The sequence below is a fragment of the Heteronotia binoei genome, chromosome 2 (assembly GCF_032191835.1).
Source record: "Heteronotia binoei isolate CCM8104 ecotype False Entrance Well chromosome 2, APGP_CSIRO_Hbin_v1, whole genome shotgun sequence".
Lineage (NCBI taxonomy): Eukaryota > Metazoa > Chordata > Lepidosauria > Squamata > Gekkonidae > Heteronotia > Heteronotia binoei.
In genome coordinates, this window is record NC_083224.1 from 198,070,621 (window position 1) to 198,086,338 (window position 15,718).

The 15,718-nt window shown below is 48.8% G+C and overlaps 1 protein-coding gene across 1 annotated transcript in view; it reads left to right on the top strand.

Annotated features, from left to right (window-relative positions):
- Positions 1–15,718, top strand: part of COMP (cartilage oligomeric matrix protein) — a 93,232-nt gene that overhangs the window by 15,740 nt on the left and 61,774 nt on the right. The window contains exon 3 of the mRNA XM_060233141.1: positions 10,120–10,171. Within this exon, the coding sequence (XP_060089124.1) occupies positions 10,120–10,171 (52 nt within the window). The remainder of the gene's footprint in view (positions 1–10,119; positions 10,172–15,718) is intronic.

Genomic DNA, 15,718 nt, shown 5'->3' on the forward strand with positions numbered 1-15,718 from the left:
CGTCGACTGCGGGGTGACATGAGAGAGGCTTACAAGATTATGCCTGGGATGGAGAAAGTAGAGAAAGAAGTACTTTCCTCCCTTTCTCACAATACAAGAACTCGTGGGCATTTGATGAAATTGCTGAGCAGTCAGGTTAAAACAGATAAAAGGAAGTCCTTCTTCATCCAAAGGGTGATTAACATGTGGAATTCACTGCCACAGGAGGTGGTGGCGGCTATAAGCATAGCCAGCTTCAAGAGGGGGTTAGGTAAAAATATGGAGCAGAGGTCCATCAGTGGCTATTAGCCACAGTGTGTATATATATATGTGTGTGTGTGTGTGTGTGTGATTTTTTTGGCCACTGTGTGACACAGAGTGTTGGACTGGATGGGCCATTGGCCTGATCCAACATGGCTTCTCTTATGTTCTTATGTTCCTGGGGAACTGGATCAACATATGGAGTGGAGGTCCATCAGTGGCTCATAGTCCCAAGATCTAGATGGAACACTGTCTGGGGAAGATTAGATAGATAAATTTATTGTCATTGCTTTCAAAAAAAGGAAAATGAGAGCAACGAAATGAGGTGCTCTTCCACAAACATACCAACACATCAACACTAAAGAAAAAACATATACATAAACCATTTAAATACATCTAAAACAAATAACCATTCATAACCCTACATTTAGCCTACATCTAAAACAAATAACCATTCATAGCCCTGCATTTAGCCTAACCACAGCACTTGGATAGAAGCTGCCCTTAAATCTATTTGTCTTAGCCTTCAACACTCTATATCGTCTGCCCGATGGTAAGATCTCAAATAGCAAGTGGCCCGGATGTGAAGGGTCCTTTAAGATCATTTGTATCTTCCTTTTACATCCCATATTATACAGATCCACCAATGAGGGGAGAGAGCATCCACAAATCTTCTGTGCTCTTACCATCTCTCTTTGGAGCACCCTTCTCTCTGCTTCCGTGCAGCTCCCAAACCACACGCAGAGGCAATAAGATATAATGCTCTCAATGGAACTACGATAAAAGGCAACCAGCAGACTCCCTGACAGTTTTTGTGATCTTAAGAGTCTTAAATAGTATAGTCGTTGTTGGGCCTTTTTCTCTAGAGCTGAAGTATTTGCCCCCCATGTTAGATTCTGTTTCATAGTAATTCCCAAAAACTTCCATTCTGTCACCTGTTCTACCATAACACCATCGATAAACAATGTCTGAAAATCCAGACTACTCTTCCTGTAATCCACTATGATTTCCTTCGTCTTATTTACATTAAAAATAAGATTATTTGCTTTACTCCAAAGGGACAGCTGATGAACTTCCCTCCTATACGCAGACTCATCATTCTCAGAGATGAGCCCCACTAACGTTGTATCATCTACGTACTTAATGATTTTGTTACTCAGACTACTAGAAACACAATCAGACGTATAAATAGTGAAAAGAAGTGGACTCAAGACACATCCCTGAGGAGTGCCAGTGTTTAAGATCTTCACAGAAGAAGTATATCCGTCCATTTTAACCCTTTGTGAGCGACCTGATAAAAAGTTCAAAATCCACTCGCATATAGAGTCCGACAGCTTCAAATCCTTAAGCTTAAACCACAATCTATGGGGTGATATTGTCTTAAAAGCGGAGCTAAAATCCACAAACAACATTCTAACATACATCCCCTTTTTATCCAAATGAGATAAAGCAGTATAAAGGGCAGTATTAACAGCATCCTCAGTAGATCTGTTTTTCCTGTAAGCAAACTGATGTTCATCAAAAGTAGCAGGCAGGCAGGAAATAATATATTTTCGAACTAATTGCTCAAAACACTTCATTATCACAGAAGTCAAGGCCACTGGCCTATAGTCATTTAAAACCTTTGCTGGCGTCCTCTTTGGTATTGGGACAATAAGAGAAGCCTTCAAACAAGTGGGAACAATAGATTGTGACAAAGAACGATTAAAGATCTCAGTCCACACCTCAGCTAACTGCCCTGCACATTCCTTTACTACACAACCAGGGATATTATCAGGGCCTGCAGCCTTTCTAGAATTTACTGCTTGCATTATGCGCCTAACATCGTGCTCCCTCACAACGAAAGGAGCACCTTGCTCGGTCTGCAGCGGTGATGTTACTAATAATTCCGCTTCCTTTCGATCCACTTCGAACCGGGCGTAGAAAGTGTTTAACTCCTCTGCCAGCTCCTGCTTTCCATTCATACTAGCCTTTAACGCCTTGAAATTGGTTAACTGCTGAATCCCCTGCCAGGCTTGTCTCAAATTATTCTGAGAAAGCCATTCTCCTATCCTGCCCTTATAGGCAGCTTTGGCCTGTTTGATACCCCGCTTCAGATTTGCTCTAGCCACACTATAAAGTGAGGCATCCCCAGACTTAAAAGCCTTATATCGCCTATGCAAAAGGGACCTAACAGTGCCAGTCATCCATGGCTTTTGATTTGGATAGGTTCGAATACACTTGCTTGTCGTAACAGTATCAATGCAGTGGGCCATATACCCCAAGACTGTATCTGTATAACATTCAAGGTCTGGATGTTCAAAGATGTCCCAACTCGTTCGTTCAAAACAGTCTTGAAGCTGCATAGTCGCCCCCACAGGCCAGCATCTCACTGTCCTAGTTACAACCACCCCCCTCTTCCGCTTAGAAATATACACAGGAACCAAAACCAAGGAGAAATGATCCGACATACCTAACTGTGGTAACTGCAAAACTTTATACCCCTGTGCAATATTTACGTAAACTTTATCTAAAGTATTCAAACCCCTAGTTGCACATGTCACTTGTTGATAAAATTTAGGAAGAACAACTCGCAAATCAACATGATTAAAATCCCCTGCCACAATAAAAACAGCATCTGGATACTTGGTTTGCAACTCACTAACTTCATTTCCTAAACGATTCAAAACTAAATCAGCTTTAGCATCTGGTGGAATATATACAACCAATATAATGACCGCACTAAATTCTCGTGGCAGATAAAAAGGTCTAATCTTTACAGTCATATATTCTACTTCAGCAGAACAATGGCTTGTTATAGTCCGGACCAAGTGATATTCTGTATCCTTGGTCCTTGGGAGGCAACAGTGGGAGGGCTTCTGCATTTCTGGTCCTGCTGGTGGACTTCCAGCTTTTTTGGGGGGGGCCACTGTGTGACACAGAGGTCGTATTCCCACTCACCTCCAGCCGGCGTGACCCCCCTCTTCACCGCGCAGGATCTGCGCGGATTTCGCACTAAATGCCGCGGAGCAGCCTTTTGCGCCGGAAACTCCCGGCGCAAAAGCCGCTCAAACGTAAATCGCCAAAAAGCAGTTTGCCGTTTGCGCGGCTTTTGCGACGGGAGTTTCCGGCACAAAAGGCTGCTCCGCGGCATTTAGTGCAAAATCCGCGCAGATCCTGCGCGGTGAAGAGGGGGGTCGCGCCGGCTGGAGGTGAGTGCGAAAACGACCAGAGTGTTGGACTGGATGGGGCCATTGGTCTGATCCAAAATGGCTTCTCTTAGGTTCTCTTATGTTCTTAATTCCACACACAGCTTCCTGTCTAGAATGTCATAGGAATGGAATCCTGGGCGGGCGGGGCAGAAGGGGTAGGGTGTCGCGAAACGCAGAAGGATTGCAAGCCTGAAAAAGGGGGAGAGGTTTTGGGCTCTCCTGCTTCCTGGTATCCAAACAGAACCTCGGTGCTCTGCTTAGAGGCAGTCCGCGTATTGGACACTGGAGCCCAGCAGCACACCTTCTGGATCGGGTTGCCAATTCTGGCATGGGGATTTCCTGGAAATGTAGGGGTGGAGTCTGGGGCTCTGGCAGGGGAGGGATGGCAGCAGGGAATAACGCCAGAGGCCCCACCCATCGTAGCACCCATTTCCCACCACCCCCTCCAAGGGAACTGATCTCTGTGGAATGGGGATCTGTTGCACTTCCAAGAGATCTCCAGACCCCACCTGGAGGTTGGCAACCCTACCTTCTGGACCAAGCAGCGCTGTGTGTGTGTGTGAGAGAGAGAGAGACGTGGCTTCCTGGAGGAGTTTTGGCCCTGCTTTGTCCAGCTGCCTTCTGTACAGCTCCACATTCCCCCCACCGTCTCCTGTCCCTGCCAGCAATCTGGAAAGCAGATGGCGTCTCTGTGCCAGAAGAAACAGAGTGAAGTGCATTGGGGAGGGGTGGGGGGTGCTTGCCATCTCTGTTCAGCCCCGTGTCTTCAACCCCACCCCCATCTCCCTGAACATAGGCCAGACGTGTTCCTCTGGCCCTAAGGGTGGTGGGGGGGGAGAGGAAGAGGAGAAGAAGAAGAAGATGATGATATTGGATTTATAACCCACCCTATACTCTGAATCTCAGAGTCTCAGAGCTGCCTACAATTTCTCTTCCTCCCCCACAACAGACACCCATTTGATGTGGGTGGGGCTGAGAGAGCTCTCCCAGAAGCTGCCCTTTCAAGGACAGAGTCTCAGAGCGGTCTACCATCTCCTTTACCCTCCTCCCCCATAACAGACACCTTGTGGGGCAGGTGAGGCTGAGAGAGCTCTCCCAGAAGCTGCCCTTTCAAGGACAGATGAGGCAGGTGAGGCTGAGAGAGCTCTCCCAGAAGCTGCCCTTTCAAGGACAGAGCGGCCTACAATCTCCTTTCCCTTCCTTCCCCACAACAGACACCCTGTGAGGTGAGTGGAGCTGAGAGAGCTCTCCCAGAAGCTGCCCTTTCAAGGACAACTCCTACGAGAGCTATGGCTGACCCAAGGCCATTACAACAGATGCAAGTGGAGGAGTGGGGAATCCAACCCGGTTCTCCCAGATAAGAGTCCGTGCACTTAACCACTACATCAAACTGGCTCTCAGGGGGTGAGGCCTAATATGCAAAGGAGTTCCTGCTATAAAATAAGCCCTGTGATAGTGTAAGGGTTGGATCCAGAAGGGGTGATCAGTGTGCGATTGCAATAAAAAAGGCCAACGCCATGCTGGGAATTATTAGGAAGGGAATTAAAAACAAATCAGCCAGTATCATAATGCCCCTGTATAAATCGATGGTGTGGTCTCATTTGGAATACTGTGTGCAGTTCTGGTCACCGCACCTCAAAAAGGATATTATAGCATTGAGAAAGTCCAGAAAAGGGCAACTAGAATGATTAAAGGTTTGGACACAGAGTGTTGGACTGGATGGGCCATTGACCTGATCCAACATGGCTTCTCGTATCTTCTTATGGGTATTCCTATGCTTCCCATTTTTTCCCCTTTGGAAGAGAGAAATCAGAACCAGAACTGGGGAGAGATGTTGGTTCAGTGGTAGAGCATCTGCTTGGTAAGCAGAAGGTCCCTGGTTCAATGCCCAGCATCTCTGACTAAAAAGGGTCCAGGCAAGTAGGCGTGAAAAACCTCAGCTGGAGACCCCGGAGAGCCGCTGCCAGTCTGAGTAGACAAGACAGATTTTGATGGACCGAGCGGGGTCTGATTCAGTAGAAGGCAGCTTCATATATTCATTTTGGGAGGGACGGTGGCTCAGTGGGTAGAGCATCTGCTTGGGAAGCAGAAGGTCCCAGATTCAATCCTCGGCATCTCCAGCTAAAAAGAGTCCAGGCAGTAGGTGATGGAGATGGAGGGACGGTGGCTTAGAGGTAGAGCATCTGCTTGGGAAGCAGAAGGTCCCGGGTTTCAATCCCCGGCATCTCCAACTAAAAAGGGTCCAGGCAAGTAGGCGTGAAAAACCTCAGCTTGAGACCCTGGAGAGCTGCTGCCTGTCTGAGTAGACAATACTGGCTTTGATGGACTGAGGGTCTGATTTAGTAGAAGGCAGCTTCATATGTTCAACTGCTCCCCACTTTCATCCTCTTCTGCCAACGTTCCCTTCAACCTTGAACCCTTATTCTTCTTCGGACGAACCCTGCTCTGTACAAGGGATGTGAGTCTCCGGTCCACGCTAATGAGCCAAGAGCTGGGGTCTCCCTGACACACAAGACGCCTCCTTCCTTCCTTGATTCTGGCAGCGGAAACAACAGCAATGCAGCTCCATCCCTGCCCTCCTCTGTTCAGGTCTCTGCAGCGAGGTCTGGAGTAGATTAAAGCTCTCAAAAACACACCGTGACGATTGTTGAATCACACGCTGGGAAAGGCCTGCAAATTCCCTCTCCTGCCCCCCCCCCCCGCAGTTTTCAGTTAAGAACATAGAAAGAACCCTGCTCAGTAACCCATCTAGTCCAGCATCCTGCCTCACACAGGGGACGGCCAACCAGTTCCTCTGGAGGGCCAACAACAGGGCATAGAGGCTGAGGCCTTCATAAGAACATCAGAAGAGCCCTGCTGGATCAGACCAGTGGTCCATCAAGTCCAGCATCCCGTCTCACAGAGGGGCCAACCAGTTCCTCTGGAGGGCCAGCAACAGGGCAGAGAGGCTGAGGCCCTCATAAGAACATCAGAAGAGCCCTGCTGGATCAGACCAGTGGTCCATCAAGTCCAGCATCCTGTCTCACACAGGGGCCAACCAGTTCCTCTGGAGGGCCAACAACAGGGCATAGAGGCTGAGGCCTTCATAAGAACATTAGAAGAGTCCTGCTGGATCAGACCAGTGAGGATCCATCTAGTCCAGCATCCTGTCTCACACAGTGGCCAGCCAGTTCCTCTGGAGGGCCAACAACAGGGCAGAGAGGCTGAGGCCTTCCTAAGAACATCAGAAGAGCCCTGCTGGATCAGACCAGATGTCCATTTAGTCCAGCATCCTGTCTCTCACAGGGGTCAACCAGTTCCTCTGGAGGGCCAACAACAGGGCAGAGAGGCTGAGGCCTTCTCCTGAGAAGAACATCAGAAGAGCCCTGCTGGATCAGACCAGTGGTCCATCTAGTCCAGCATCCTGTCCCACACAGAGGCCAACCAGTTCTTCTGGAGGGCCAACAATAGGACAGAGAGGCTGAGGCCCTCATAAGAACATCAGAAGAGCCCTGCTGGATCAGACCAGTAAAGGTCCATCTAGTCCATCATCCCATCTCACACAGAGGCCAACCAGTTCCTCTGGAGGGCCAACAACAGGGCATAGAGGCTGAGGCCTTCATAAGAACATCAGAAAGCCCTGCTGGATCTGACCAGTGAGGATCCATCTAGTCCAGCATCCTGTCTCACACAGGGGCCAATCAGTTCCTCTGGAGGGCCAACAACAGGGCATAGAGGCTGAGGCCTTCATAAGAACATCAGAAGAGTCCTGCTGGATCAGACCAGTGAGGATCCATCTAGTCCAGCATCCTGTCTCACACAGTGGCCAGCCAGTTCCTCTGGAGGGCCAACAACAGGGCAGAGAGGCTGAGGCCTTCCTAAGAACATCAGAAGAGCCCTGCTGGATCAGACCAGATGTCCATTTAGTCCAGCATCCTGTCTCTCACAGGGGTCAACCAGTTCCTCTGGAGGGCCAACAACAGGGCAGAGAGGCTGAGGCCTTCTCCTGAGAAGAACATCAGAAGAGCCCTGCTGGATCAGACCAGTGGTCCATCTAGTCCAGCATCCTGTCCCACACAGAGGCCAACCAGTTCTTCTGGAGGGCCAACAATAGGACAGAGAGGCTGAGGCCCTCATAAGAACATCAGAAGAGCCCTGCTGGATCAGACCAGTAAAGGTCCATCTAGTCCATCATCCCATCTCACACAGAGGCCAACCAGTTCCTCTGGAGGGCCAACAACAGGGCATAGAGGCTGAGGCCTTCATAAGAACATCAGAAAGCCCTGCTGGATCTGACCAGTGAGGATCCATCTAGTCCAGCATCCTGTCTCACACAGGGGCCAACCAGTTCCTCTGGAGGGCCAACAACAGGGCATAGAGGCTGAGGCCTTCATAAGAACATCAGAAGAGTCCTGCTGGATCAGACCAGTGAGGATCCATCTAGTCCAGCATCCTGTCTCACACAGTGGCCAGCCAGTTCCTCTGGAGGGCCAACAACAGGGCAGAGCGGCTGAGGCCTTCCTAAGAACATCAGAAGAGCCCTGCTGGATCAGACCAGATGTCCATTTAGTCCAGCATCCTGTCTCTCACAGGGGTCAACCAGTTCCTCTGGAGGGCCAGCAACAGGGCAGAGAGATCAAGGCCTTCCCCTCATGTTGCTTCCTGGCTCTGGGGTTCATAGGCTTATTGCCTCCTCAGTCACCATGGATAGTAGCCCCTGATAGACCTATCCTCCATGAATCTATCAAATCCCCTTTGAAAGATGGTTATTCCTGGGACCACTGCAACATCCTCTGGCGGCGAATTCCACATTTGAATCACTCTCTGCATAAAGCAGTGTTTCCTTTTGCCCGTTCTAAACCTAGTGTCCATCAGCTTCATTAGATGTCTTTCCATGGTGTCTTCTGTCCAGCATGACCCAGTCCAGAAAAAGAGGTGTTTGTGCAAGTGGGTGCATCGGCTTTTAATCCGCCATCCTCGCTTCTTGGGAAATACTGGGAAGCCAAGTGGGGCAGGGAGACCTGGAATCTTCTACAGTGCCTTACCTCTGGCCCACCATCTTGCCGCATCTTGGCAGCAGCTCTCCAAGGTCTTCAGCAGTGACCAGCAATGGAGATCCTTTTCACTGGAGATTGAACTTGGGATCCCCTGTGTGCCAATGAGGTGGTCTGCCACTAAGATGTGGGCCCTTACCATGGCTATTTTTTGTAGCAGGAACTCCTTTGCATATTAGGCCCCTCCCCCCTGATGTAGCCAATCCTCCTGGAGCTTACAGTAGGCCCTGTACTAAGAGCCTTTTAAGCTCTTGGAGGATTGGCTACATCAGGGGTGCGTGGCCTGATATGCAAAAGAGCTCCTGCTAGAATTCCACCCCTGTAGCCAATCCTCTTGGAGCTTACAGTAGGCCTTGTACTGAGAGCCTTTTAAGCTCTTGGAGGATTGGCTACATCAGGGAGGTGTGGCCTAATATGCAAAGGAGTTCCTGCGACAAAAAAAGCCCTGGCCCTCCCCTTTAACCCCCAGAGGAGGCTGACCATCGAGTCTCTGTATGATTAATTGTTCCAGCTTCCTTCAGATCAGGTGTCATTACGTTTGGGCAGTCAACCATTCCCACTGAGGAGACATACCGTAGCAGTGATGCCTGCCCTTGGTGGAAGATGCCTGTTGCATCTCTGTGTGATGCAGGGTTCTGGACTTGGGTCGCTCCAGTAAGGAGCCACAGCCCAAACACTGATTTGTACAGAGACACAGCGGTGCCAGTCTTCTGTGAGCAAAATCATTCCTACCTGCTGTTAGCTCTGAGACTATTCTCAAGTAAAGAAGGCTTCCGGTATATTCAGAAAATTGTCTTTATTGATAAATAGACCAACAGCGTACACGTCAGCAGGGGTCGTTTTGTATAAAAATACGTGGTGGAGCTCATTAGCATAACTCATTAGCATATGCCGCCACCACCCCACCATCCAAAAGCAACCTGACACAAGAAAGGAGAGTCCCGGGTGAGTGAGGCCTGCTTGGGCTAACTAGAGATCCAGCCAGCCCAAGCAGGCCTCGCTCACCTGGGGCTCTCCTTGGCACCCGCCCCCCCAGTCAAAAGACCAGCAAGCCACCAGCCACCCAAAATCACATCAGAAGTGGAGAAAGGGTGGTGTGGGCTTCTCCAGAGGTTAATGAGGGCTGCTGAGGGTGTGGCAAAGCCCCTGGTGGCTGGCTGGCTGGCTGCCCGCTCTCCTAATCCAGGGATTGTTATGCAGCTGCATCTACTAATCATTGGACATTGTAGGTGGGGAGGAGGAGGGGAAACCCTCCAGAAAGGTTCAGGAGCTGCGCTGGTGTGAGCTCCTGCATGTCAGTGCCAGAATTGGATCCCCTGGGAGGTGCCCAGTCTTCTGTACCTTATCTAGGACCATTAAGCAGCCTGCGCAAATTGGAATGCAAGAAGCCCACACAACTTATAAATTGTTTCCCACCAACTTCTATCACATAGCAGGCAGTGAGTAGCGGGGCTGTCTTTGCAGACAGATAAAGTGACCTTGATTGTACCAATCTTCAAGGCAGAAAGTGTTACTTCGGCTTTTGTCATTTGGGTTTTACGACGGCTTTTGTTTGGTTTTCATGACTGCTTTTGTTGCTTGGGCCTTACAAAAAAGCCTCGGTTCACCGTCACTAGGGAATATATAACTTTTCCTTCCATTTTACATTTTCCTAGATCAAGGAAATCACATTCTTGAAGAACACTGTGATGGAGTGCGACGCTTGCGGTGAGTTACCCTCTCTGCTGTCTAGATGGGTGTAGCTGTGTTTGTATGGAGCGGAAGAAAAGAACAAGAAGCCTAGTAGCGCCTGAGAGACTAACAACATTCGTGGCAGGGGAGGGGCTTTTGCAAGTCACTGCTCACTTCTTCAGATACTTCTGTAGCAGTAGAAAAGACCAAGAGCCCAGTAGCACCTTAAGAATATAAGAGAAGCCATGTTGGATCAGGCCAATGGCCCATCCAGTCCAACACTGTGTCACACAGTGGCCAAGAAAACCCAGGTGCCATCAGGAGGTCCACCAGTGGGGCCAGGACACCAGAAGCCCCCCCACTGTTGACCCCCCAAGCACCAAGAATACAGAGCATCACTGCTGCAGACAGAAGATAAGAGAAGCCATGTTGGATCAGGCCAATGGCCCATCCAGTCCAACACTCTGTGTCACATAAGAACATAAGAGAAGCCCTGTTGGATCAGGCCAGTGGCCCATCCAGTCCAACACTCTGTGTCACATAAGAACAGAAGAGAAGCCCTGTTGGATCAGGCCAATGGCCCATCCAGTCCAACACTCTGTGTCACACAGTGGCCAAGAAAACCCAGGTGCCATCAGGAGGTCCACCAGTGGGACCAGGACACCAGAAGCCCTCCCACTGTTCCTCCCCGCCCCCAGCACCAAGAATACAGAGCATCACTGCTCCAGACAGAAGATAAGAGAAGCCATGTTGGATCAGGCCAATGGCCCATCCAGTCCAACACTCTGTGTCACATAAGAACATAAGAGAAGCCATGTTGGATCAGGCCAATGGCCCATCCAGTCCAACACTCTGTGTCACACAGTGGCCAAGAAAACCCAGGTGCCATCAGGAGGTCCACCAGTGGGGCCAGGACACCAGAAGCCCCCCCCCTGTTGACCCCCCAAGCACCAAGAATACAGAGCATCACTGCTTCAGACAGAAGAAAAGAGAAGCCATGTTGGATCAGGCCAATGGCCCATCCAGTCCAACACTCTGTGTCACATAAGAACATAAGAGAAGCCATGTTGGGTCAGGCCAATGGCCCATCCTGTCCAACACTCTATGTCACATAAGAACATAAGAGAAGCCCTGTTGGATCAGGCCAATGGTCCATCCAGTCCAACACTCTGTGTCACATAAGAACAGAAGAGAAGCCATGTTGGATCAGGCCAGTGGCCCATCCAGTCCAACACTCTGTGTCACATAAGAACAGAAGAGAAGCCATGTTGGATCAGGCCAGTGGCCCATCCAGTCCAACACTCTGTGTCACATAAGAACAGAAGAGAAGCCCTGTTGGATCAGGCCAATGGTCCATCCAGTCCAACACTCTGTGTCACATAAGAACATAAGAGAAGCCCTGTTGGATCAGGCCAATGGCCCATCCAGTCCAACACTCTGTGTCACACAGTGGCCAAGAAAACCCAGGTGCCATCAGGAGGTCCACCAGTGGGGCCAGGACACCAGAAGCCCTCCCTCTGTGCCCCTCCCAAGCACGAGAATACAGAGCATGACTTGCCCCAGACAGAGAGTTCCAACAGTACCCATAGCCACTGATGGACCTCTGCTCCAGATGTTTCAGATGACCTTAAAGACAAAACAAAATTTGTGGTATGGGAGGAGCTTCTGCAAGTCACTGCTCACATCTTCAGGTACTTCTGTAGCAGTGGAAAAGTGCAAGAGCCCAGTAGCACTTTAAAGACGAACAAAATTTGTGGCAGGGGAGGAGTTTCATGAATACCAGGGGACAGTTTGATGATGACACCAGGGCTGTGGGCTTCCCTCCCACTGCCCCTTTTGAGTTTTAAGACGTTTGTTAAGACCATTCTTTTTGGTGTGCGGGGGTGTGTCTGGATGGGTTTCACCCTCCGTAAACCTCTGACGTTTGAGGCAAGGAGATGGAAGTCTGTAGAGCACATGTTCTTCAGCTGTCTACTCTGCAGGGCGGTTCGCCATGGAATTGTCACTTGATACTATTCTTGGCCACGTAAACATAAATAAAGCAAGCTTCGCTGTTAATAACGATTCTAAGATTGCATGTGACGTAGCTAAATTTTGTGCATTAATTCTTAAATTATGGGAACTCCATCTTAAAGGTTCTTAACATTTTTACCATGGTATTATTATTGTGTTTTATGCTTTTTTGAACTATAAAGATAAAGGTAGTCCCCTGTGAAAGCACGAGTCGTTTCCGACTCTGGGGTGACGTTGCTTTCACAACGTTTTCACGGCAGACTTTTTATGGGGGTGGTTTGCCATTGCCTTCCCCAGTCCTCTATGCTTTCCCTCCAGCAAGCTGGGGACTCCTTTTACCGACCTCGGAAGGATGGAAGGCTGAGTCAACCTCGAGCCGGCTACCTGAACCAGCTTACATAAGAACATAAGAGAAGCCATGTTGGATCAGGCCAATGGCCCATCCAGTCCAACACTCTGTGTCACACAGTGGCCAAAAAAATTATATATACACACACACATATATACACACTGTGGCTAATAGCCACTGATGGACCTCTGCTCCATATTTTTATCCAATCCCCTCTTAAAGCTGGCTTTGCTTGTAGCCGCCACCACCTCCTGTGGCAGTGAATTCCACACGTTAATCACCCTTTGGGTGAAGAAATACTTGCTTTTATCCGTTTTAACCGAACTGCTCAGCAATTTCATCGAATGCCCACGAGTTCTTGTATTGTGAGAAAGGGAGAAAAGGACTTCTTTCTCAACCTTCTGTAACCCATGCATAATCTTGTAAACCTCTATCATGTCACCCTGCAGTCGACGTTTCTCCAAGCTAAAGAGTCCCAAGCGTTTCAACCTTTCTTCTTAGGGAAAGTGTTCCAACCCTTTAATCATTCTAGTTGCCCTTTTATGGACTTCTGCTGGGATCGAACTCAGGTCGTGAGCAGAGGGCTCCGACTGCAGTACCGCAGCTTTACCGCTCTGCGCCACGGGGCTTTTTTTAAACTACATGCTGGTCTAAACATTATAATAAACCAGTAATTAGTAGTGGTGGTGATGGTGTTTGAGGTTTTTATCTACATTTTTTTTCTTAAACTGAGTTTTGAAATGCCAGATGCAAAATCCGGTCCCTGCATTTGGCTTTGGTTTATTTCTGTATCCCGAATAACCTTGCTTGGTTCAGGCTTGTCGATCTCGGGAGCTAAGCAGGGCTGTGCCTGGTTAGTACTTGGATGGGAGGTCACGAAGGAAGTCCAGGGCTGCTACGCAGGGGAAGGCAGTGCCCAGTCACCTCTGAACGTCTCTTGCTAGGAGTCACCAGCAGGGCTCCCTCTGAGCTAGGGTTGCCAATCCCCAGCTGGGGGCAGGGGATCCCCTGGTTTGGAGGCCCTCCCCCCGCTTCAGGGTTGTCAGAAAGCGGGGGGAGGGGAGGGGAATGTCTGCTGGGAACTCTGTTATTCCCTATGGAGATTTATTCCCATAGAAAATCATGGAGAATTGATCCGCGGGTATCTGGGGCTCTAGGGGGGGCTGTGTTTTGGGGTAGAGGCACCAAATTTTCAGTATAGCATCTAGTGCCTCTCCCCAAAATACCCCCCAAGTTTCAAAATGATTGGACCAGGGGGTCCAATTCTATGAGCCCCCAAAGAAGGTGCCCCTATCCTTCATGATTTCCTATGGAAGGAAGGAATTGAAAAGGTGTGCCGTCCCTTTAAATGTGATGGCCAGAACTCCCTTTGGAGTTCAGTTATGCTTGTCACAGCCTTGATCTTGGCTCCACCCCTAATGTCTCCTGGCTCCACCCCCAAAGTCTCCTGGCTCCACCCCCAAAGCCCCCAGATATTTCTTAAATTGGACTTGGCAACCCTACTCTGAGCTGTGGAGTCTTGTGAGCAAAAATTCTACTTTGTGAGCTCCTGGCATGGAAGCGGTGACTGAGCAATTTGGCTACGGTCAGGACGGACCCGCCATGGTTTCCGTTTGACCTGTAATATGTTCACTTTCATTTCTTGCAACTGTCTTGGGGACTCTATATTGTACTGTCTAAGTCAGGGGTGTCAAAGATGAGGTCCTTTGGAGAAACGGACTGACTGCGCTTATACCGCTGTGAGCATTGGTTCCAGAAAATATGAAGCGAATGATCAGATGAAGGCTGACACCGAAACACAACTTTGTAAACCTAGGGAACGTGTTGTCAGCTGCACTTCATATCGGCTCCGCGTATAAAGGAAAGGTCCCCTGTGCAAGCACCAGTCGTTTCCGACTCTGGGGTGATGTTGCTTTCACGTTTTCACGGCAGACTTTTTACGGGGTGGTTTGCCATTGCCTTCCCCAGTCTTTTACACTTCCCCCCCCAGCAAGCTGGGGACTCATTTGACCGACCTCGGAAGGATGGAAGGCTGAGTCAACCTCGGGCCGGCTACCTGAACCAGCTTCCACTGGGATAGAACTCAGGTCGTGAGCAGAGAGTTCAGATCACAGTACTGCAGTACTGCTGCTTTACCACTCCGTGCCACGGGGCCGCTTTATACATGTATAAAGACATTGCCTTAATTTTCTGCAAAGTAACCTTGACGTCGTTGGCAACATCCATTACTGATTTGGAGAGGCTTTTTCGCATCTATCAGGACTTTGCACCTTTTGGAGTCTTCATTCTGAGCGGACGCTTTTATTGAATTGCAGATTGGCAATTGCCTTTACGTAAATGTATATTGTAAACTGCAAGAATGTTGTACATTATAAACTATGTAGTGCTAAACACGGAGGATAATGAGACGTCCTGCCTTTCTTGTATCTGGTTTTCAGAAGTATATTCCGCAAAGGGTTTCAGCGTTGTTCAGAAACAACTTCACGTAACTAATTTATTCTTTAGTAGAACACGGTTCTCTCCTGTCACCTGGGGATTAGCAAACCAAACGGGATGAACGCAGTAAAGCTGGGAAGCAGAGGAGACTCGTGTTCTACAAAAAAAGTCAATTTCAGTGAAATTTATAAGACTATGCTGAAGTTGCTCAGTACAAAGAATTTGTTAAAGACTCACCGTTGAAGGAATATCCCACACTATTTTATACCAGATAATGTACATAACCAAAATTATAAATCAAAATTACAATAAAGCGTTTGCCATTTTTCAACATGAAAGAGTCCGTGTAGAGTAAAGACTCCAAGGAGTGCAAAGTCCTCATCGGTGCGCTTTGACCTCTCCTGATGGATGACGATGTTGTCTACGATGTCGAAAGCTACTTTGCAGTGATATTGAAGACTCAACACATGAGGCAATGTATTTATAATGAAGTGCAAATGATAACACGTTCCCTAGGTTTAAAAAGCCGTGTTTCGGTTGTAGACCTTCGTCTGGATCAATTCACTTCGTATTATCTGGAACTAAATACATAATTACATGTGCCATTATATATTCCAAAAGCACAAAACATAACTTACCCAATGCTCACAGCACATGACTCACCTGGGGACTGGCAACCCTATGGAGTCTTGTGAGCCAAAATGCTACTTTGTGAGCTCCTAGCATTAAAGTTGTAAGTGATTTGGCTATTGCATCAGTTTGCTTGGAGGCCACCCTTCTGGAGC